This window comes from Bos mutus, chromosome 11 (assembly GCF_027580195.1).
Source record: "Bos mutus isolate GX-2022 chromosome 11, NWIPB_WYAK_1.1, whole genome shotgun sequence".
NCBI classification, from domain to species: domain Eukaryota; kingdom Metazoa; phylum Chordata; class Mammalia; order Artiodactyla; family Bovidae; genus Bos; species Bos mutus.
In genome coordinates, this window is record NC_091627.1 from 18,381,133 (window position 1) to 18,405,493 (window position 24,361).

At 42.5% G+C, this 24,361-nt stretch overlaps 1 protein-coding gene across 1 annotated transcript in view; it reads right to left on the reverse strand.

The window, feature by feature from the left end:
• Window positions 1-4,941: 4,941 nt before the first annotated feature.
• The window catches only part of MBOAT2 (membrane bound O-acyltransferase domain containing 2), a 107,842-nt gene continuing 88,422 nt past the window's right edge, over window positions 4,942-24,361 (reverse strand). Inside the window, exons 5-13 of the mRNA XM_070379079.1 lie at window positions 22,394-22,449; window positions 21,684-21,738; window positions 18,049-18,232; window positions 14,547-14,739; window positions 13,874-13,977; window positions 12,878-12,942; window positions 11,287-11,419; window positions 9,554-9,705; window positions 4,942-6,720 (exon numbers count right to left, since the gene is read on the reverse strand). Coding sequence (XP_070235180.1) covers window positions 6,495-6,720; window positions 9,554-9,705; window positions 11,287-11,419; window positions 12,878-12,942; window positions 13,874-13,977; window positions 14,547-14,739; window positions 18,049-18,232; window positions 21,684-21,738; window positions 22,394-22,449 — 1,168 coding nt within the window. The 3' untranslated portion in view covers window positions 4,942-6,494. The remainder of the gene's footprint in view (window positions 6,721-9,553; window positions 9,706-11,286; window positions 11,420-12,877; window positions 12,943-13,873; window positions 13,978-14,546; window positions 14,740-18,048; window positions 18,233-21,683; window positions 21,739-22,393; window positions 22,450-24,361) is intronic.

Genomic DNA, 24,361 nt, shown 5'->3' on the forward strand with positions numbered 1-24,361 from the left:
CCAGGCTCCTCTGTCCTCCGCTATCTCCTGGAATTTGCTCAAGATCATGTCCATTGAGTCAGTGATGCCATTGAACTATCTCATCCTCTGCTGCTATATACTACTAACCTAAGGTTGTTCTGTCTCCCCAAGTGTTTATAACTGACAATAGTTTCTTTTTAATCTTTTTTAAACCAGTTAAAAAGTCAATGACTCCTGGGAGTATTACCACCCAACTGAAGAATCCTTCAATGAAACAGACCATTACTTCTCATGACCATTACTTCTCGGATAGTCAGCTCTAGAGACTGAATTTAAAGGCTCTGCAATTAGCAAACACACACATATATATTTTAAACTACTGTTTAATCATTTTTAAAGACACACAAATTAGAAAAAAAAAAAACAATTAGATGTTCAGTTAAAAACATCTTTGAAACCCAGCAATAAGCTACCAGGGCAGCTCTTGGGACACAGACTAGAAACGTGTGGTTATGAAACATCACGTCACAGTGTAACGGACACAGTGGTAGTTTTCATTTACCAGACAACAGGAACTATTTCATGGATCTGTCAAAAAATAACACTTCTTTAAAAAAATATTTTGGAATCATAAAAACATAAAGCACAGAACACCACGATCTATTTGTTCTCCCCCAGGGACGGCAAGCGAAGGGCTTTGAATACCAGCTGCTGGAGCTCGGAGCCCCTCATGTTGGGGTGAAAATGTTCAACTACTCCTATGCAGACATCAAGATGCAACCTTTAAAGGAAGGCAGGAATGAAATCACACATTTCCACACTCTATGGAGGAGGGTTTCTCTTGTTTCGCCACAATTATTTTTATTTTCATTCCTATTGCTTTCCATCATGCTCCTGCAGGTCTGGGGAGACAGCTGTGTACAGGTGACTGGAGATGGAGCAAGTGTGTGCTAGACACTTGATTCCTCTGTCCTGTAATAAAAAGTCAGGAGCAAATGTACTTTGATGACAAACCTGTAGATACAGAACCAGAAATACTTAATATCATAAAAGAAGCATATCTGGAATTCTTTACATGTGTTTGCCCTTGAGTAAGAAAAAACAAAGAGGAATATTAACAGATCAAGTTCTCAAAGTAACTCCAGCACAGAGACTGGGCAGGATACAGTCATTTATGACTCCAGTAAAAGGCAGCCAGTCACTTTTTCCATTTCAAATGTGTTATGAAGAAAATGGTTAGTTATTCCACTGATGGTGCTCCCTAACTTTTGGTTTTCCATTATTATTTCCATTTCTTTTTATAGTAGCAAAATCTGATAAAATGTGACTGGGGGGATGGTTATGCATCACCGAGTAAGCTTTAGCTAGTCATTTTGCATGGATCTTTATACTCTCATTCATAGAACATAAAGCCTCAGGGTTTTTTATTTCTTTGCTTTATAAAAGATGTACTGAAAGAAGGCAGTTATAATGTTTTAAAGGCAAGACAAATTAGTTGGCATAAAAATGTGTCTTTAGGCTCCATTTCAGAAAGCCTTCTCAATCAATGACCTGTAGAGTCAGTTCTTTACTGGGGTTTGCATAATGTTAAAAACCTCTTAAAATAAATATTATTTGAAAATATATAAAAACATTATTAAGCAGCCCACCAAGTAAAATGTAATTGGCTGCACGCTCTGTACAAGAGCCTGAAAAAGCAGCTTAGTCATTGATTCTAAGAGCAGTCCTACAAAATGCCAATGTGGAAAATTTCATTTAAAATTTTCTTCTGTAATAAATTACTATAAATAGATTTGTCTACGTGGTGCTGAAGAAAAACACCATAGAGACCCTCTGCATCCTAGTCTTGCAAATCCACATTTCAGAGTGGCATCTCTTTAATGCCAATCTTCCTCTTCCCGATAAGGAGTGTGCCCTGTTACACTAGCACTTTTACAAGGAAGGGCTACAGAAAGCAGAACTTCAGCATCTAACTTAAGTGTATAAACAAGCAGGTGTTTGTTAAATGTACACCGGGTTAAGTGTAGCTTTATTAGGTCCTTGAGGGCAGTTAGGATTACATTTCACAGTGTTATTTAGAAATAATTCTGCACCTCCGTCAAATTTGGTATATTCAACTTCAGCCAGGATGGACTATTAGTGGCTGAATAAAACTCCACAAAATACTGGTTTATATCTAAAACTTGGGACAAATGCTTCGCTGACACAGTAATAAGAGGCACCATTCTGAAACAATTATTCTCTCAAGTAATTTTTTTCTTTCAACTAAAATGCAGAACTCTTCAAATCAATAAACTAGTAATTTAGGACAACTTAAAATAAGGAAACAAAAAAAGCAAAAATGGCCAGAGGTGGTCATGAATTTACAAATGAAATTTACAAGGTATACATTTTAAACAGGAAAGATTCTTGTCCTATATGTCATCTAGTCCTTGAATAAAAGTATACATTTTAGGATTATTTTAATGGCAACATTTTAAAGTAATTATTTTCTGTAGTTTAGAATAAGGTATAACTAAGTTTTCTTTAAATGAAATAATATTCGAGAAGTTGATAAACCCTGTCCAATAAAACTGTCAATTCATTAAAGTATTTTTTAGCACGTATCTTCTTCAATTGTACATAGCACAGACAGAAACCAAAAAAGCAGAGAAAGCAAAAAGAGAAAATACTTTCTTCAGTGGACATTATTTCATTATGAAAGCTTCATTTTAAGGGCTGTATTCAGTAGAAATGGAATGCTGCCATGCCTTCTGAGTTAATGGATTGTAAGGTTTTCCTCTGTTGCCTCAAAAACCTTTTGAAAAGTCAGGGCTTTGAGCTCAAGTTGTCAAAGTAAATGACCATGAAGATAATCCTGATGGTAACTCTTACAGATGCTGCAAATGGTTTCCAATCGTTACAAACACAACTGCTTATAAACTTTGGGAACTCACCCTCTGGGCTTCCTTCTTAAGGAAATTTCCTCTGGAGGGCAGGTCACATGTCCAAGTCACAAAGCTCCCTAATGACAGTGTCTCATGAATGCCCAGGTCTCCTCCCAGGACAATCAGTGCTTTGGTGTGGGTTACCTGCATTTTTGATTTATATATGTATATGTACATATATATATATATATATACACACACACACACACATATATATAAAAGTTTAACTTCTCTATTTTATTTTTGGCCATGCCACACAGCTGCAGGATCTTTAGTTCTCCAACCAGGGATCAGACCCGTGCCCCCTGCATTGGAAGCTTGGCATCCTAACCACTGGACCACCAGGGAAATCCCTTACCTTCATATTTAAAAACCATTCTTTAATACTGTGATTTTTTCCCCTCAAACCTGGTATCTGTGGAATTTCACATAGTGGGAATCAATTAACAAAAATACTTTTTTAACCAAAAGTATGGTGGAGGCATAAGTGGTGGCTGGACATTTTGGAAGCCAAATAAACCTTCTCTATTATACTGGGTATTTTAGAAGCTAAACAAATTTCTTCAATTACCCTGAGCTCCGATTAAAAATGTTTATTTTAAAAACTAAGAAAAAGCCATTTGTAAAATGGTGACAGGTGAGATACATCAAAATAAATTAACTGCCATGGTTTCAAAAACTAAAACTGTGGCAAAAAGAATTATTTTGTTCATTTTCTCCCTGAGTAGTAAAATAATAACCAAAAATATAACTGGAGTGGTTTCATGATAATTGAAGAATAAAGAAATAATATAAATATGAACTGAATCCTGTTGATTAAAAAAGCAATCATATATTACAATGAATCCCTTTAACACAGAGATATACCAGTTTTCAATTCTTCTACCATAATTAGAAGTAAAGTATTAACCCTTACAACACTTCAAGTAGATATATTCAATTTATAGAGCAGGAAAAGTCTCTTCTTGAGGAGGAAGGTCAAGCTGAGAATCAGAATTCTTTAGTTTGTCTTCTAGATTGCATACTTACAAATTCTCCAAAATTTTTGATTCTCCAAAAATCAAAAACCCATGTCATACAGAAACAAAAATCTAGATAATCCAGGGGGATGGAAATCAGTAGAACTGTATATATGTATATGATGTAGTATTTTCAAAGTAATTGGAAAATTCATCAACTGCCTTGCTTTCTAGATGGTAGTGCTATGATAACATTCACTGAGCAAAAAAATAGCTAAGAGTGATAATAGGTTTCAGTTCAGTTCAGTCGCTCAGTCGTGTCCGACTCTTTGCGACCCCATGAATCACAGCATACCAGGCCACCCTGTCCATCACCAAGGTTTACAGGCTGAGAAATTAAATATAATCAGATAATAGAACTAAATCATGATTATTTGTTAATGGCTAGGCAGGCTGAACAAAAAAAGCTTTTATTACACTTTCTTGTTTTCATTTATGACATGCCTGCTGCTGCTGCTAAGTTGCTTCAGTTGTGTCCAACTCTGTGCGACCCCATAGATGGCAGCCCACCAGGCTCCGCCGTCCCTGGGATTCTCCAGGCAAAAACATGCCTAGACCTGTCTTTTACTCTCTCTGTGTTTTTTAAATAGTGATCAGATTCTCTGCAGCATTAAATGGAGGAGGCATGGTATGGGGTTGGGGCGGGGGGAGCAGATACTTTCCATGATTACTCTTTTCTAGCCTCTCAAATTCCACAGCTCACTTAAATTCAAGTGTGTGGGAAAACAGAGAAATTTATTTAGCCATCCATCCTTTCCTAGGAGGTAACAGGGCATGGCTAACTAACCTCATCAGGTGTGGGGAAAAAATTACCTTTAGAAAAGTAAAAACATTTCATATCAACAAAGACAAGGTTATTGCTAAAGTTCTGGGAAGGTATTTTTGCTGATTAGACCTCAGAAATTCCAAGCACATTTCCTTTTCCTTTAGTCTTGAAATGAAATACTACACAGCTTAAGCCAAAGAGTTGTTTTGTCATTAACTTTCATTTGCAAATTTATTAATGACAAGGGAAGAAAAAAAAAAGACTCATCATAGATAGACAATTTGCATTTCATTTAAAAATTTAAGGCAAAAAAGAAAATAAATTCCACAAAAGAAGGGTCACAGAAAACTGAAGTCAGAAGACCCTGCCCATCCTTCTCCCTGTCGGCCCATCATTCATCACCCTGGGCCACCGGAACCCTGATACCAAGCTGGCACCACAACCCTCTCCTCTGCTTTCATTGCTGAAGCATCATAAGACTGTGGGATCAAAGGAGGAACCCAGCCACTGAAGGCAAAATGAATTATGGTGAAAATGGCCTGTAAGATAAAAAGCACATTTTCTGCTTTAAGAATCTGAAACTCGTTAACGAGAGTTAACGGTAAAACTTTCACGAGAGAAGTTAAACGAGTTTAGAAATTAATTTATATTGTTCTCTACAAAGGTGGCTCAGATCCAATGGCTTTGAAGTTTCTGTTTTCCTAAAACGTAACCAAATACGAATTCAACTGTTCAAGGGTTAAAAAAGTGATTCGCTAGACAGTAATTTCACTCAATGATGTCTCTTTCAAAGCCTTTAAGCAATCTCCCGCTATTACTTTCATTATCCTTTTATAATTCTATATAATTTATGTTTGATACATCTCTTAAAAATCCAACGTGATTATAAAGTTATTAAACTTTTATGTCTTACAGGATCACACAGAACTCAGGTAAATCGGGGTGAAGAGCACTTCCACTGAGCCTCGGACCCGTGCCATGTGCAGGCGTGTGTACAAACACAGGTGCCACGGGCCAGGTGCAGCGCTTCATTCACGCCTTCCTTCTTTCATTTGTCATCTTCTCTCTTTTTTGAAGAAGAAGAATAAGCTTAAAATATCACATCACCAACCTTTTATTATGTTTAAGGAATCCTTCCTTGAGGGTTCTCTCACTGACACAGGGTGATCAAATTCTCCAGGAAAATAAACTACCTACAATTTGGCATCCACCACTGCTTACAGTTCTGCTACATACTGTAGTCATCTGAGAAACTTTAGGAAAACCCTTCAAATACTGCGATGTTCATTGCATTTTAAAGTATCCACAATCTTAAGTAATTCTATTCAAATTCTTCTGGAATTCCTGTGCAGCACACAACAGCAAATAGTGAAAGAGCGTTCACACAATGCCACACTTGAAAAGACCATTTAGGAAACAACAGTTTAGGAAATAGAGGGTTTAAGGCAAGACATTCATTTGGAGAAGTTAATTTTTCTCAGTCATCCAGAGTGACACGATTATTTTTCCCTCTCTCAGTGCCTTGGGACACACAGCGTACATTCAGCAACAGGGCACACATACGACCCTACGGACATATGCTGAGGTCCTGAGTGCCCACTGAAATAATGGAAATATTTTTCGATAAGGCGTGGCCCACCAGACATGGCATGGGAGGGGTATTTCGCCCCATTTCCAAGCTGGTATACAGGGAATTGCCTACCTAAAACCGGCCGATTTCCCCCCATGTGATCCCTTCCCCAACAGACACAGACCCCTTGAAAGGTGCTAAGATTGGTTCCCCTTAACATACAGAAAATAGCCATCAGAGTGCTTTCCTCATCATTGCTTTAATGATGAATGTCTAGAAGTTATTTCTTGATTCTGATTGCAAATACTGTTTGTTGTGAAAAAACTATTCTGTCCCAAAGAATTGTCTTTTTCATCAAACTTTTTGGATCGTGACAGCTGAACGTTTTCATGTGTACTCTTTCCTTTCTGAGTTTTTTTCACCGGCAACAACAATAATACTAAGATACAAGCAAAGTGAAGGCTGTAATACCAGGAGCTAAAAGAAAAAAAGGAAAAGTTTACTTTATTAGATTCCGATAATTAACAAGACCTGATTTGACATCTGTCACAACTGTCCCAAGCCCCTTAGGATGTGTATATTTATTACATTATTCTAGAAGAACAATCCCCCTTGGATGAAACTCAAATCATGTATGCCTATGGGTATTTATAAAGCACTGTACAAACCTAGGCCAATTACAAGCATGATACTAGACATCATATTACATTCCTTTGTAAGGGTCCTAAGGCCAGAACTAAATAAAACAAAAATAAAAATTTACTTATTAATAGCTGCATAGATCTGAAAATATCTCTCAAATCTACAGAGTCAAATATTGAGTAAAGAATACAGGTGGTAAAGACACAGTAAAACCCTTGCTTACTACATACTGTCCCTAATTAAATAGTCACACATATTCCAGTGATGTCATGTTGTCGTTGTGAAAGTCGTCAGTCGTGTCAGGCTCTTTGTGACCCCATGACTATACAGTCCACGGAATTCTCCAGGCCAGAATACTGGAGTGGGTAGCCTTTCCTTCTCTAGGGGATCTTCCCAACCCAGGGATTGAACCCAGGTCTCCCGCATTGCAGGCGGAATCTTTACCAGCTGAGCCACAAGGGAAGCCCAAGAATACTGGAGTGGGTAGCCTTCTCCAGAGGATCTTCCCAACCCAGGAATCAAACCAGGGTCTCCTGCACTGCACGCAGATTCTTTACCAACTGAGCTATCACAGAAGCCCAGTGATGTAACAGATAAGCAATATAGCTTCTTGATGGTTACTGTCACAAAATAAAGATCACATTATTAAAAATACTATTAGAAGTATCATGCCTCAAATTAAATATAAACCAATGTGACCTACTGCTTCTATAGCTGTAAATCTCAATGTTCCTGAGACAGAATATCCAATCAATAGCTCAATCACATTTAAACATATGTAATAATTCTGTGAAAATGGAAATTTTTAGCAGGAGTTACTTATGTCTTCCCATATGACTCTTATCATATTCAATTCAATAATTCTGTGACCATATACTCTTGCTGTCATTCTAAATGCTAGGGTAATAGAGAATTTATGAAAGAATAAAGCTTTTGATCTCAGATCACTATCTAATACAGGGGAGGGGAATTTGGTGGGTGAGGGAGAGAAGACAAATAGGTAAAATATGGAATTCAAAATAATAATTTCTATCATGTAGAGATGACAATAATTCCTCTAGAGAAGGAAATGGCAACCCACTCCATTATTCTTGCCTGGGAAATCCCATGAACAGAGAAGTCTGATGGGCTACAGCCCATGGGATCACAGAGTCAGGCATGACTGACCGACTAACAACAACAAGAGCTGACAATGTACCAGTGAACCGTAAGAGTGAAAAGGGAACCACAGAGAAATTTAAGCAACTGATTATCTTTTGATTGAAGAAATTAAGAGAATTAATAATTTGTTATAAAGAACAAGCTATACTTTTTTATAGGTTTTCCTTTTCTTTTGAAGTTAGCAGTCTGATAGCCTAAACTCTTGGTCCATGGACTTTATTAATAGCTTCTGGTGACTATCAGAGGATATACTGCCTTGGCAAAAAAAGTCCATTTGAAAAACCTGAATGAACTTTTTGGCCAGCCTAGTATTTACTTCCGCCCCTAAAATATCTCCAGTGACTCATAAGCATCTGCTGTAACATACAAACAAACCCCCAAACCTTGGCTCTCGAGCAGGGGGCTCTCACCAGCCTTGGCTCTCGAGCAGGGGTGAGCAACCTCGGCCCGTGGGCCAAAGCTATCCTGGTGCCTCTCTCTCTGTCGCTGCTGATGCTAAGTGACTTCAGTCGTGTCCGACTCTGTGTGACCCCATAGATGGCAGCCCATTAGGCTCCCCCGTCCCTGGGATTCTCCAGGCAAGAACACTGGAGTGGGTTGCCATTTCCTTCTCCAATGCATGAAAGTGAAAATTGAAAGTGAAGTCGCTCAGTGGTATCCGACCCTCAGCGACCCCATGGACTGCAGCCTTCCAGGCTCCTCCGTCCATGGGATTTTCCAGGCAAGAGTACTGGAGTGGGGTGCCATTGCCTTCTCCACTCTCTCTCGGTTAAATTGAGAAACAACCGACAAGTAACACTATTAGCTTCAGGTGTGCAACACAGTGATTCGATCTGTTATATGTCATGAAATGATCGCCACAACCATGCAGTTCATGACCAGGTGTAGAAAGAAGAGCTCCACTTTCCAGTGACACTTTGAAGAGATCTGAAGCAGTGGGTACCCAGGTGATAGCCCTCTAAGTCTGAACGGTGTTAATCATTCCATAAATAAACTTAAGACTGCTAGGTTTAAGATGTAAAAGTAACTGACGATGCACTTAACTGAAGGAAATATGTTGGGTTCTATTTTTCTATTCTACCTAAAAGCAAGAAGCCTTCCTAAATTTCAAAATGTGATACAAATGAACTTATTGATATTTACAAAACAGGAATCAACTCACAAACACAGAAAGCAAACCTATGGTTGGTTACCTAAGGGAAAAGGGCACAGGGGAGAAATAAATTAGGAGGCTGGAATGAAAATATACCCACTGCTATGTATAAAACAGATAACTAATAGGGACCTCCTATACAGCACAGGGAACTATACTCAATATCTTGCAATAACCTATAATGGAAAACAATCTTAAAAAGTATATATATATGTATATATACATACACACAAATATATACATGAAAACCTTTGGTATACATCTGAAACTAACACAAATTGTAAATCAACTATATTTCAATAAAAATTTTTTTACAAATTTCCTATGCCACATTTGTTAAGAGTTAACACTTACCTGTAAAACATGAGTGAAGCTTTTACAGAAAGAAGTACAAATGGCACAACTGTGTAACTTATTGCTATCTGAGTTGCTATCCATGTTATAACATCATACAAAAATTTCAGCTGGGGAGGTTCGATGAAATAATGTCTAAAGTTATTTCTCACCTGAAATAAACAGAAATATTCATCTTTAACAATGCTTATGGAATCACACCGACTCCATCAACTGTTTCAAGGATGTGGAATACATGAAACTCTCATACACTGCTGCTGGGCATCCAAAATGGTACTGTTACTATGGGCAAAGCTGGTTCCAAGAAAACTAATACACCTATAAATAGGTATAAAAACTATGGAAAAAGCATGGTGACGCATGGGGGCAAAATGTGTGAATCTGGGTGAAGAGCACAGAGGAGCTTCTTTATAACTTTTCTGTGGACTTGAAATTGTATCAAAATTAAAAGCTTCTCCCCCAAAGTTAACAATTGCTTCAGTCAGTTCAGTTCAGTTCAATCGCTCAGTCGTGTCCGATTCTTTGCGACCCCATGAATCGCAGCACACCAGGCCTCCTTGTCCATCACCGACTCCCAGCGTTCACCCAAACTCATGTCCATCGAGTTGGTGATGCCAACCAGCCATCTCATCCTCTGTTGTCCCCTTCTCCTCCTGCCCCCAATCCCTCCCAACATCAGAGTCTTTTCCAATGAGTCAACTCTTCACATGAGGTGGCCGAAGTACTGGAGTTTCAGCTTCAGCATCAGTCCTTCCAAAGAACACCCAGGATTGATCTCCTTTAGGATGGACTGGTTGGATCTCTTTGCAGTCCAAGGGACTCTCAAGAGTCTTCTCCAACACCATGGTTCAAAAGCATCAATTCTTCGGTGCTTAGCCTTCTTCACAGTCCAACTCTCACATCCATACATGATCACTGGAAAAACCATAGCCTTGACTAGATGGCTCTTTGTTGGCCAAGTAATGTCTCTGCTTTTCAATATGCTATCTAGGTTGGTCATAACTTTCCTTCCAAGGAGTAAGTGTCTTTTAATTTCATGGCTGCAATCACCATCTGCAGTGATTTTGGAGCCCCAAAAATAAAGTATGACACTGTTTCCCCATCTATTTGCCATGAAGTGATGGGACCAGATGCCATGATCTTAGTTTTCTGAATGCTGAGCTTTAAGCCAACTTTTTCACTCTCCTCTTTCACTTTCATCAAGAGGCTCTTTAGTTCTTCTTCACTTTCTGCCATAAAGGTGCTGTCATCTGCATATCTGAGGTGATTGATATTTCTCCCGGCAATCTTGATTCCAGTTTGTGCTTCCTCCAGAGCAGCTTTTCTCATGATGTACTCTGCATATAAGTTAAATAAGCAGGGTGACAATATACAGCCTTGACATACTCCTTTTCCTGTTTGGAACCAGTCTGTTGTTCCATGTCCAGTTCTAACTGTTGCTTCCTGACCTGCATAAAGGTTTCTCAAGAGGCAGGTCAGGTGGTCTGGTATTCCCATCTCTTTCAGAACTGGCACACCTGGCTTTCCCGTGCTTCACTTTACTCTGCCTTCCTCTCAGATGAACCGAGTGTGGGTGGGGCCTGCCTGCCTCACTCAACACACGCACCAGGCATACCAATCGGAGCTCAGGGCTGGCCCAGTGAAAGCAGTGAGACTGCTCAGTGGGCAGGCAGCCTCCGCCCCCAGTCCATGTGACTGGCCCCGCAGGATGAGAAGGCGTCCCCCATACTCACAGCTCGCGCCACCAGCGTCATCAGCATTCCGGTGAGAAAGGTCAGGTAATAGCCCGGGTACACCCCGTGCCAGATGGCAGAGAGGAAGAAGGTCTGGGTGGTGGGACTCAAGGAGGCACGTTCATAACACACCCTGGAAACCACGACACACGTGAGTTGTAAGAAGCCTGTCACTCCCACAACCATCATTCTTTCAGTCCCAGTCAGGATTTAGGAAAACAACCACACCTTAGCTTGGCCATTAGCCTCAGGGAGGTTATGGCTCCTATGAGGTTTATAAAAAGATTTTTTACTTCTGTCTTCTTACTGGTATCACCAAAATGGTCATTTCTAGTATGTGGGGAGTCTGTACTATGTACAGAAAAACTTTAATAAATATAAAAGTTATTCTTATCTTACATTGTTTTATTATTTTCTTCACTAACATTTAGGACTTTCAATTGATCTAACTGTACTCTACTGGGAAGCAGGCTGTGCTTAAAAGTCTTCCTGTCATAGGTGGAGAACTTACATGAAAATGAGATTTTCCTAAGGTATGAAATTTAAAATATAACAACAAAAATAACATAACAATTAGCTCAGAAAATGTGCAGCCACTGGGGAGACTTCAAGGCACCATGAAGTGACGAGAATATATTTTGGGTGTTTCAAGAAGTAAAGGTCATTATTTGTCATAAATAAAGGGCATTACTGGGATGACCCAGAGGGATGATATGCGGAGGGAGGTGGGAGGGGGGTTCAGGATTGGGAACCCATCTACACCCATGGTGGATTCATGTTGATGTATGGCAAAACCAATACAATATTGTAAAGTAATTAGCCTCTAATTAAAATAAATTTAAATTTAAAAAAATAAATAAAGGGCATTACAGAGAATGGTGCTTAGAGTCCCCCTATCACAAGAGCAGTGTTTTATGAAATAAACTCAAAACCTGGCAGTATCCCATCGGGAACAAGGAGACAGGACCCCTGGGAGTTTCTGTGCACTGTCCTAAATTTGCCTCCTGTAATCAGTCCTCTGTCTTCCCCCTGTGCCCGTGACAACCTCCTCTTTATGATTCTTAACTCCAGTGCCTCTTCTTCCCCCACCCCCCGTGCCTGCACGCCTCCTGCCCTCTCATCATCATCATCCTTACTACAAGGATCAGCATATGGAGACTACTCTGCAAGACCTTGAATTCCAACTGCAGAGGTTCAGTCTTCAGATCCTGCACCCAACATATAAAGGTCTATTCTACTGGAATATTTTAACTATTGTGGAAAATCTAATGCATGCGTATGGTGGTTATGTAGCCACTTTTGTTTGGTCAAATCTCCCATGAATGAGGGACGTACTGGTGATTTCAGACCTTGGTGGGCACCTTTAAAGGCAAATGCAGAGGTCTGTGGTAGCTGCATTTAGGACTCAAGGCTAAACAGTTCTCAGGCTTGGTACCACCCTGCTTTGGAGGACAGTAAGTGTGTTTCCTGGTTAACACAAAGTCACAGCATTCATTTAATTTAATCTAATCAAGAATGTAAACCCAGTGAAGCTCAGTCTCAAGACCCAGAGGCCAAAGCATAGCTGAAGACGGTTCTGGAAGGAGCTTACCTTTTGAGCCAGAGAGCTGTCTGAATATTCCAATTATCGAGAAACATCTTGAAACTTGTTGACATCTGAAAAACAAAGGAACTTTTTTCTTTGGCAGACAAAATAATGAAGCTGTAAAGGTAAGCCACATTTTACTGGGCTGAGAGTATACACGTGACAGTGACAGTCAGGTGCGGTCTTTTCCCTAAACACTGCTTTCTAACAGAGTAACATCATTCTACAGAAGGGGTTTACTGTGGGGAACACCCGTAAGGCGTTATAAATGGACTTCTCGCTGTTTTCTCCAGTGCGTTAATAACACTTACAGGGGCCATCGTGGAATCATCCCAAGACGCTCCTGCAGAGCACGTGAATGAACAGCAGTGGCCAGTCACTGGGCACAGCCTGGATGCCCCGCTACTGGCACAGCCCCCCTGTGCCCTCACCTCCTTCAGCCCCTCCCCTACCCCACTTTGGGGAGTCTCAGGCCCTCTGGACCTGCTCCCCGGGAGGAGTGGTCTGCACATCTTCCTACCTTCCCAGCCCCTCACTCAAGCCTGTAAGACTGTGCTCAGCAGGGCCTCTATTCCTCCACCTTCACCTGTCAGTATCGCTAGGTAACAACAAGGACCACAACCCTGCCCCCCGCCTCGGGCTGCCACCCTCGACTGGAGCACCTGGCTGCCTCCTACTAAGAACTCAGCCTACAGCATCATTTCCTCCAGGACGCGTTCCCTGGGCCACTAGTCCAAGCTGGACCGCTCTGCCTCTCTGATCACAGCCAGTCTTTCTGTATCTCTGTAACCAGAATTGGATTCAAGCCCAGAAGGGCCTTATTTACCAGATCCCCACGGCCTGGGGCACACAGCTGATGACCGACAAATACTGGCTGAGTGAAAGAGTGAGATTATTACAAATCTTTCAGTACCATTCTTGGAACATCATGTTGTAATCTATGAAACCAAGTTATGCCACTTAAGAATCCTACGGTGACTGACTGCTTGATGATGCACTAACCTCTATTTGCTTGATCCTCAGATTGGAAATTAGGTCCCAACGGGCAGCTCCGTTTTTGTCATACCCTCTGAATCCAAAGCCTGCTGCATTGTTGATGGCGTCGGCTGCGGGACACAATGGAAAAGGAAGTGTTACGAACCTGTGTGACAAACTGCCATGCTGCCCCAGAAGACGTATGTTATCACAGACTATGCCCTTGAACTCTATTAAAGTGGATTTATTCTCATTTTATCTGATATTATACTAAAGTGGGCCTTGATCCAGCTTTTAGAATCTAACAGTTTTTAGGGCCTCCCTGGTGGCTCAGACAGTAAAGAATCTCCCGGCAATGCGGGAGACCTGGGTTCTGATCCTTGGGTTGGGAAGATCCCCTGGAGAAGGGAATAGCTACCCACTCCCGTATTCTTGCCTGGGAAATCTCATGGACAGAGAAGCCTGGTGGGGCTACAGTCCATGGGGTTGCCAAGAGTCAGACACAACTGAGTGACCAATACTTTTCAACAGTTTTCAGGATCAGTCCTTATACACAGGACATGAACTGTGAGATTTGTTTCTCCTGCACAGATGACCCTAGTTTTTCTCATCGGTCCTGAACTACACATCCTCAAGAGGGCACCCTCCTGGCTATTGACACGTCCAATGCTAATGCAAAGCCTATTCACATGTTACTTACCTAATGTCCATGCAAAATAGTACTTGGGTCTGGCGGCCAAAAGAGAGACGTAGAGATAGATCACCTTGGTCGGCCATGAAGCTGTGGCCTGAAAATGCTCATCAATGTTGTACTCCACAGGTAACATCTTAGAGATGATCAAGTGGAACAGTAAGGAAAGTCCACAGACTAAGAGTTTCTGAATAACTGCAACCTGAAAGCAAGACAAGTTGTCATAAACCTAATCCGTACTCCTTTTACTTCCTTCCAGGTATTATCACCAGATTCACTCTGAATATAGTTATTAAGCCTGTATAACTCGGTCAAAAGTCCTGAACTCTGTCATGCTCAGCATTTAAAGCCTTCACTGTCTCACAGTTTGAATATGCGAAGCCTTATGTCTACCTCTGGGTCATGGCTCAAATCACACCAGAAATCCCAATTTGTATTCGCAGGACTTTCAGTAATTAAAAAAATTATAATCTAAAAGAAAACACAGGTATATAGGATGACTATGTAAAAATGTTACCATTAATAAGTTTGGGTAGAGATTTTATATGATCACACTCACACACACGGTTTATTATTTTCCACTGTGCCTTTTCCCTGGTTTCCAAGTTCTAGGTACTTCATGGAAATTATTTTTACAATAAACAACTTTTAAATTTCTTTAAACCTATAAGTTCTTTTATGCAATTTTGTTCAAGATGATAGTACTAAAAAAGCAATACAAGCAAGAAAACAAAAGATCTATACAAAAGATTCTGATGGAAAGAAAAGGCAGACCTTTACTTTTTTCTGGTAAGGTTAAATTACCTCAAGAGAACCCAACTCATGGCGTTTTTGTGTTTTCAGGAGGCCAGAATATTTCAATCTGATTCTACATAAAGAAGATTCTATAGGCTATGGAGGGAAAAAAAGAAGTAGACAAAAGAAGAGGCTGGATCCAGATGAAAGAATGAAACAAAATACTTGGATTAGTGTCCCATACAGGAATCAAATAATATTCCAATTAACTGCAGTAATTTGCAGATAAACACTTATTTAACACTTTCTGTAATGGGGCCAAAAGCAAGGCTCAAAGGCAAGAGTGAGAGCACGTGCCAGATTCCTGCACTTTATTTCTGCACAAAAAAAGCTTTATTCATTCTTGGGCTGCTTGTCAGGAGACGCTGGACAGTAAAGGGCTCTTTGCTGCAACTGTTCTTATTCTCATTTTCCTGCTCATCTTTCAAAGCTTTCTCTAGGAAAGTAATGCTACCTTTCCTTCACCCTCCACCTCCAAAATACCTAAGCTACACATCTGAATAGAAAGAGATTTGCAGCAGGTAATTAGAGAAAAACTACAATTATAAATGAAGTGAGATGAACCAAATGACCTCACACATGAACCTAAATATTGGCTGTATCCTTTTAGTAACACAGTGAGAAATACCATGGCCCTTAAGTCTAAACTACACACAGTTTCTAGGTCTCAGTTTAAAACAGTTAACGTAACAGAAGCTGTTGCGTGCTCGTGCTCAGTCTTGTCTGACTCTTTGCGACCCCATGGACAGTAGCCCACTGGGCTCCTCTGTCCACGGGATTTTCCAGCAGGAGTACTGGAGTGGGTTGCCACTTCCTCCTTCAGGGGATCTTCCTGACCCAGGGATTGCACCCACGTCACCTGCACTGGCAGGCGCATTCTCTACCACTGAGCCACCTGGGAAACCCTAAAATAACATACCTGACTTCAAACACCAGCTGGCACACACACCCAGGACACCCCCTTAAACAGCTGAGCCAGTGTGGCATTAGGAACTTGGAAAGGCAGGGGGTGAGGGGGCCTAAAGCTGGGAAGGCAGATGTAACCCCCAGTTCCCACGGCCTCCCGCTGAGCAGATGGACAACCCCTCCCCGATGCTGGCAGGAGGTCAGAAGTTAACCCTCAGGGAAGCCTAACTAGAGAAGGACCAGGTTTAGGGATGCAGGTCTACACCAGGGCTGGAATGAATGTGGAGACATGGGTGATGTGTCCTGAAACGTGATACCCTTCAGCGCCCACCCCCCCCACCCCTGTTCACTCAGTGTCCAGCTCCGGGGACCAGCAGTCAAGTCTGGACACGCAGGGCAGAAGACAGGAGAAGTCTTCACTCAAGAACCCAAACAGCCCCAGAGAAAACTCCTACAGACATCACAGGAGAGATTGACAGGGGTTCCCTGGAGCCATCCTCTGCTTCTTACACAGTGAAGGATTTTCTGTTTGGACATGCTGAAGTCACATGTCATAGTCTTCTCTGCAGCTAAGTGTAGCTATGTGGTCACGAGTAACATGGTAACTTCTGTGGCGAGCATCTTAGACCATGGAGATGAGGGAAACACCCTACGGATGGCAAACCTGGGAGCATCTGGAGCTCCAGCCCATGGAGCTGCCCTGTTATCCATGGATAACCGCTGACACATGAGCTGTCGAGTGAGAGAAGAACACAACTCCCACCTTGTTTAAACCACGGTCATTTTGGTCCTTGGTTCAGCAGCCAAACCTGTACCTTAACGCAGCTGAAGACAACTGGGAGGCCCCCAGCGAACGGGCCACCAGGGTCCTGACTGACCTACCTGGCATTCAAGGAGTTTCCACACCCCACTCGTAACACAAAGAGTTTCTTACTGCCTTTGAGTGATCTGTAAATAACTCCTACTGTTTGACTGTGTGAACTATGTACATATGGAATTTAAATTTATCATTGCTGCTGCTGCTGCTAAGTCATTTCAGTCGTGTCCGACTCTGTGCAACCCCATAGACGGCAGCCTACCAGGCTCCCCCGTCCCTGGGATTCTCCAGGTAAGAACACTGGAGTGGGTTGCCATTTCCTTCTCCAATGCATGAAAGTGAAAAGTGAAAGTGAAGTCGCTCAGTCGTGCCCGGCTCTTAGCGACCCCATGGACTGCAGCCTACCAGCCTCCTCCATCCATGGGATTTTCCAGGCAAGAGTACTGGAGTGGGGTGCCATTGCCTTCTCCGAAATTTACTGTTAGACACATTTATTTGGTTTTGCTTCTTTGGCTGGACCCACGTGGCTTGCAGGACCTTAGTTCCCTGACCAGGGATTGAACCTGGGCCATTGGCAGCAAAAGTGAAGAGTCCCAACCACTGGCCCACCAGGGAATTCCCTTGGAATTTTAATTTCAAATATATTCAAACTGCGATATATGCTGTTGTCAACAACCTCTTATTTATGGTGTTCAGAACCTAAGGAGGAGAGTGACCTTTCATAAGGGTTTTCCTATAAAATACTCCATGACTATAGTGTATTTCCTCACTTCGTAGGTACCTTACTTTTGTTCTTTAATCATGGTTGTACTTCTACACGGCATCACCACTAGGTACTATGTGAAGAGTCATTTACCTTGAAAAATGTTTTTAAAGAAAAAGATGGGTATCTTTTTTTTTTTTAAAGAAAAAGATGACAACACTGGTCTCCTGAAATAAACAAGGCTAATCAATACATGCTAGAAATGCTGCAGACGAATCTCCAGGTCTTACATTTGGTGATGGCTCTGTCCTTTCGTACTGTATCTCTTCTTTCCCATCTTCACCTGACTGCGTCATATGGTACGATCTGCCTTCGATGAAAGTGATGTAGTCTTTGTAAGAGCAGAGCGGGCCTGCCAGGATACCCATGAAGTTACAGTTGTAACTTAAATACTCCAGAAGGCTGGGCATGCGCCTGCAACAAAGAGACACGCTATGTGTAAGACAGACGTTTGCTTTGTGAAAAAGCGACGGGAGTGATCAGCTCCAACCTCGACTCCTCCTACCATTTCCAAAATAAAGCAAGCTGTGATTTTCATCTGCCTCCAAACAATAAGAATCTAAAGTTTCAGGATGAAGGAATGCTCAGTGGTGTTTCTGGATAAAAGAGTTTCCACCCGGGTCTCTATGAGCCATGACAAAGGGTTTCTATCTGATTTCCTCATGATGAAACAAAGTCAAGGTGGACAAGATAGGGCAGAAGATTCATCTCTTACTAGTCACTCACTCACTCACTTTACAAATCTATGTGTGCCCATGCTCCTGGGTCTAGAGACACAGCAGTAAATACCGCAGGGGGATTCTGCATTCAGAGAACTTATACAACAGCTGCAGAAAATCAAGAATAAAAAACAGACAGCTAAGTGCTACAAGGGGGAGGGGGCATTTCATTAACAAGCCAGGAAGGCTTCTCTGATCATGAGACGAGTAAGGGAGTCATGTGAATGTCCAGGACCAGGACTCCAGGGACAGGGAGCAAAGAGCTGGGGCAGGTCCAGCCACAGGGAGGCCAATGCAGTTGGAGGGGCTGAGCTGGGGAGGCAGGTGGGAGGGGCGTCAGTATGCCAAGGTGGGGAACACAGGGCCTGCCTTATAAGCCATGGTGGAAGCTTCAGATTTTATTCAGAATGTGCTGAAAAACCACAGTGGTGGTGGTGGTGTAGGGGCTCAGTCATTTTGTGACTCTTCAGGGACTGTAGCCCACCAGGCTCCTCTGTCCATGGGATTTCTCAAGTAAGACTACTGGAGTGGGTTGCCATTCTTTTCTTTACTACAGTAGGGTTTTCAATACCTATGTTTTCAAAAGAACCCCTCGAGCCCCTGTGTGTGGATAGAGGAGGGTGGAGGAGGGACCACCAGGCAGGAGGATGTGGGATCCACGGGGAGGTGATGGGGCTGGATCCATGCAGGGGACAGCGTCTGAGTCCAGCCTGGCAGCACAGCCCTGGGGTCTGCTGATGGATTGGGGTGGGGAGTGAGGGAGAAAGGAGTCAAGGATGTCTCCCAGCATTTTTAATTCAGTTGCTCTCTGGTCTGTCCAAATGGCACATGGTATCTAAAGTTTACCAAGCATTCCACTTATCGATGCAGGAAACCTAGAGAAAACCAGTAACACAGGACACTATGAAAATGCATCAGAAGTGTGAATTTTTTATACCTTAAAACCACCTCTGGGACTTCCCTGGTGGTCAAGAGGTTAAGAATCTGCCTTGCAATGCAGGGGATGAGGGTTCAGTCCCTGGCCAGGGATTGAACTAAGATCCCACATGCCATGGAGCAACTAAGTCCCTGGACCACAACTAGAGATCCCACATGCTGCAATGAAGACCTGCCACACCCCCAAAAAAAATATATATATATATATATATATATATAAAACAGCTCCATCTGTCAAGTCTTCCATCCACTGACAACTATAAACCACCACAAATAAAAGAGCAGCTACAGCTGGGGATGATAAGGAGGCTCATAAACGTGTTATAGCCCCATCTGCCTCTCTAAGATGACACGTGATCTAAAAAAAAACATCCAAACGCTCTCTGTGGCCAAGAGGAGTCAACAGAACCTCCTCATAAGTATTTTTATAAACATAAAACCAAGAGAAAACAGTGCTCTGCTCCACCTGACACTCAGGTAGGTCACCACTTACTCAAAATGCCTTCTAAATTTTTCTACATTTTGTTGTTGTTGTTTAGTCGCTCAGTCATGTACAACTCTTTTGTGACCCGTGGACTATGCTCCAGGCTCCTCTGTCCATGGGATTTCCCAGGCAAGAACACTGGAGTGGGTTGCCACTTCCTTCTCTAAGGGATCTTCCCAATCCAGGTTATCGAACCCACATCTCTTGCTTGGCAGGCGGATTCTTTACCACTGAGCCACCTTTCTACATTTCAAAGTGCTTAGAACCTTAAGTACTTTTTCCTGAGGACTCAGAAATGATGGGAGCAAGGTGTTTCTGGCAGATTTTGCCTGGTAGTTCTTCCCATGTTGGGCTGAGATAGAGACTTTATCACCACCTCACACACAGCACAAGTGCCCGTCGTCACAAAGCTGCAAAGAGCCCGTTATGCTCCAGCAACGGAGCCTCATTTTCAACACTGCTTATTTCAACACCAGAACAACACCAGGTTATTTAAGCCGCAGCTCATCTTACCATATCCAACAATGTATCACAATTCGGAAGGATGGGAGATAATTCTGATCTATGAAACTTGCTGAAGTCATTTCTGGCTCAACTGTCATATCAAATGACAAGTCATGTTAGGAAAGAAGCCAGTAACTGTAATACATGCAATTAAAATTCGAACTGAGCATTAACTGTAATACTCTAATTATGGTATCAATGGAAGACTCATTCTTCATTCCATAAACATTGATATCAACTGTGCATGGAAATGCGAGAGAACTGTGGGCGACAATGAGCTCTGTGCTTTTACGTTTGGGTAGCAAATCTGAAAGGAGTCCTCTCTGCCTCCTTCCACTGTTCAGACAAGCAGAGCTGAATTTAACCAGCTCTGGGGTCTTGCCAGGAGGCCACCTGGGAGGAGTGTCTATTAACGAGCAGTTCCTGGGATGGACAAGGACTCACAAGGATCACAGAGCCCAGAACAAGCTAACCTCTCACCAAACAAATAAATTCAAGTGCATATTTACTGATCTATAAAGGTTGGCTGTAGTGAACATCAAAAGAGAGTCATTTTAAAGATGGGATCAAAGGTGAGCACTTCGGGCAGGGCCTCCTACTGCACAATCTCCTTCTTTTGACAGCCATGCATATATTAGTCCCAGATTTATAGCAAACAAGGTGCTTGCAGGATGCTTTTCAAGTAAAATGAGTACCTTATCTCTAATTACATTAGATTAAGGCAGGCCCTGCCAAGAAATTAAGCTAGTCCTTAGAAGAATCCATAGGGGACCACAATAAATGACATACCAGCCCACCGCAGAAGGAATTCCTCAAACAGCAAGGTGAATATCCTGCTGGTTCCTCATTACTTCAAAACACAGCATCTTTGTGCTATATTAACATATCGCAGCCCAGGACCTGCTATCAAGTCATTGATCTACAAACGGTAGCTGCAATTATTACTCATAATTACTACATGAAGACCATGCAGTCTCCCTGTCTTCCGGGAACTCAGAGCCCATTGGGAGTCAGGATATGTACACAGGAGGTACGATGATAGTACTCAGTGGGTGCCTATGAAGGCAGGCCTAGTCCAGCCAGACTTGCTGCAGACGGAGGGAGGTTTGGTTCTCATGAACTAAGAGCCTTGAGGAGGACAAGTCAGACTTGGCCTTGAGGACACGGGTGTCCTGGCAGAGACAGCAGGAACCTCAGTGGGAGACGATTTATAGGCACATACCTGACCGCTAATCCCCTCTGTGACGGAGTCAGCTCTTCATCCTTCCGAAACATCCCTGAGAAATAAAAACAATTTATCAGTTACGCTTTCTCCCAAGAAAAGAAGCGTACTTCTTCCCATTCACACTTGCATCACTTTCCTCATTTGAAATTCATGCCATAATCCCAATTTTGGTATAACTGGTCCCTTTCTTTCTCATTACAGCACAGACTCTGTCATTGAACTGAATGTAAAATTAAGAATACACAGTGAAGGAAAATGAACACACTTTAGAAACCTTAGTGTTAGTCACTCGGTCGTGTCCGACTCTTTGTGACCCCATGGACCCTATGGAAGGAAAATGAGCACATTTTAGAAACCTAGTGTTAGTCACTCAGTCGTGTCTGACTTTTTGTGACCCCATGGACTGTAGCCTACCAGGCTCCTCTGTCCATGGGATTCTCTAGGTAAAAGTACTGAGTGCGTAGTCATTCCCTTCTCGGTGGGATCTTCCCAACCCAGCAATCGAACCCACATCTCCTGCATTACAGGCAGATTCTTTACCATCTGAACCACCAGGGAAGCCAAAGCAGAATTCAGTATTTTTCCTATCTTCCCTTCCTCCGTTTCCTTCCTCTAACAAACAACAGAAAGTTATGGTAATCTCTCAAACAAAAGGTGGTTAGAATATGACTTTTTCAGTGATGAAAGATTAATTTCCAAAATCTTACCATCATGAATTTCATAAGCCAAACTAGTGATCTTCTGGGTAATTATCATCATTGGGCTGTGGGGGAAAAAAAAAAAACAAAAAATAGATATTTTAAAAGCAGAAATTTAAAATTATACTTATGATATATGAAAGAGTTTATTCTGCTTATATGACTACAAAATCCTGAAACTTTTTTAACATAAAAAAAGACCCCAAGGGATTCTAAAGAAAGAACTGCAGGGCTGCTGAGTCTGGGGAAGGGACCGAAGACAGGGAATATGGGCTTTCTGCTTTGCTTTAAGAAGAGGCTCGTCCTTTACAGGAGACCGTGAGGATAGGATTTCAACATATCTTTTAAGAGGGCATCATCTAACCCATAATGCTGAACCTGAAGCTCCAATACTTTGGCCACCTGATGCCAAGAGCCAGCTTATTGGAAAAGACCCTGATGCTGGGAAACACTGAGGGCAGGAGGAGCAGGGGACAACAGAGGATGAGATGGTCGGATGGTATCACCAACTCAATGGACATGAGTTTGAACAAGTTCCAGGAGATGCTGGAGGACAGAGGAGCGGCGGGGGGCATGCTGCAGCCCAAGGGGTCGCAAAGAGTCGGACACGACTTAGCAACTGAACCACCACTGGCACGAGATATACAGAGCTCGGCCCGAAGAACTTGCAGGTCAGTCCCCGTTACCTAACAGACAAGATCTCATAGAGACCCCGTCACATGACGACTGCTCTTAAACGCAAAGTACTAGCGAGAGAAACTTCTTCGGTTCCCTTCAAAGTCCATTCCGAGGTGAATACCACTCTCTCTCAGGAGATTATTCCTCAGCCAAATGCTCCCCCAGGTTGCCTTCAACAGCCAGCTGCCGTTTTAACCTTGGAAGATAGTTTACATGCCTTTGAGGATTACAAAAAATTCCTTGAAAGTTCGATTTCTCCAGGGGAAAAGGATCATTTTTCTCACCTGCCTAAATTCATTTCATAGTTTAGCTCAAAAAGGAATAAGAAAATACCCTTCGCTCTGGATTTTAATTCTCACATCACCTTAAAACATCATAAAAACAACCAATAAAATAATAAATTTATTTTTCAACTCAGTGACATACTAAATTGCTCAGTTCATGTGTATCGGATGTCCCCCAAAGGCAAATATTTATATGTGCTTTTTGAATGCATGGTCTCATTGTGCCCATTGTCACCTGGGAGACCCGGGCGTGCAGAGTGCAGGCTCTCATGAAAGTGAGCTGAGCTGGGGGACTGGGTGCTGCGAGGCTGTACTGCTGTGTCTAAGAACTATGCTCCCTCACGGGGGCGGAAAGAACGCAGGAGCAGGGTTTCCCCAGTTTGGCTCAGTGGTAAAGAATCTGCCTGCCGTGCAGGAGACACAGGTTTGATCCCTGGCCCGGGGAAGATCCCACCTGCCACAGGGCAATGAAGCCTGTGTGCCATGACTGCTAAGCCTGTGATCTGCAACTAGAGAAGTCCTCGCAATGAGAAGCTCGTGCTCCACAACGAGAGAGTAGGCTCTGCTTGACGCAACTAGAGAACAGCCCGCGAAGCAATGCAGACCCACCATGGCCAAACATACACAAATAAGTAAGTATTAAAAAAGGAGGAGAAGAAAAAGAAGGCGGAACACATACAAATACTCCATTCTCCCCAAATGCTGGCCTCCGCCCAGACCACACTCCCTGGAGCTGCTCTGCAAGGGCGACCTGTGTCCTGCTTCAAGTCTCAGCTTAACAGTCACTTTGCACAAGAGGCCTGTGGGCAGCTGTACCGCCCAGGAAGCCACCTCTGCCCAAATGGGACACACACCTTTCACTTCATCTTAGCTTCCTGTTTGCTTTCTTCAAAGAATTTCTCACACTCACGGATGCTTCATTTACCCAGTTATGGAGGGGCTTTAAAAGCTGTCTGCACTCTAGAAGGTTCATGCGACAGGGAACGAATGGTCTTTTTCACCACCGACCCTCCAG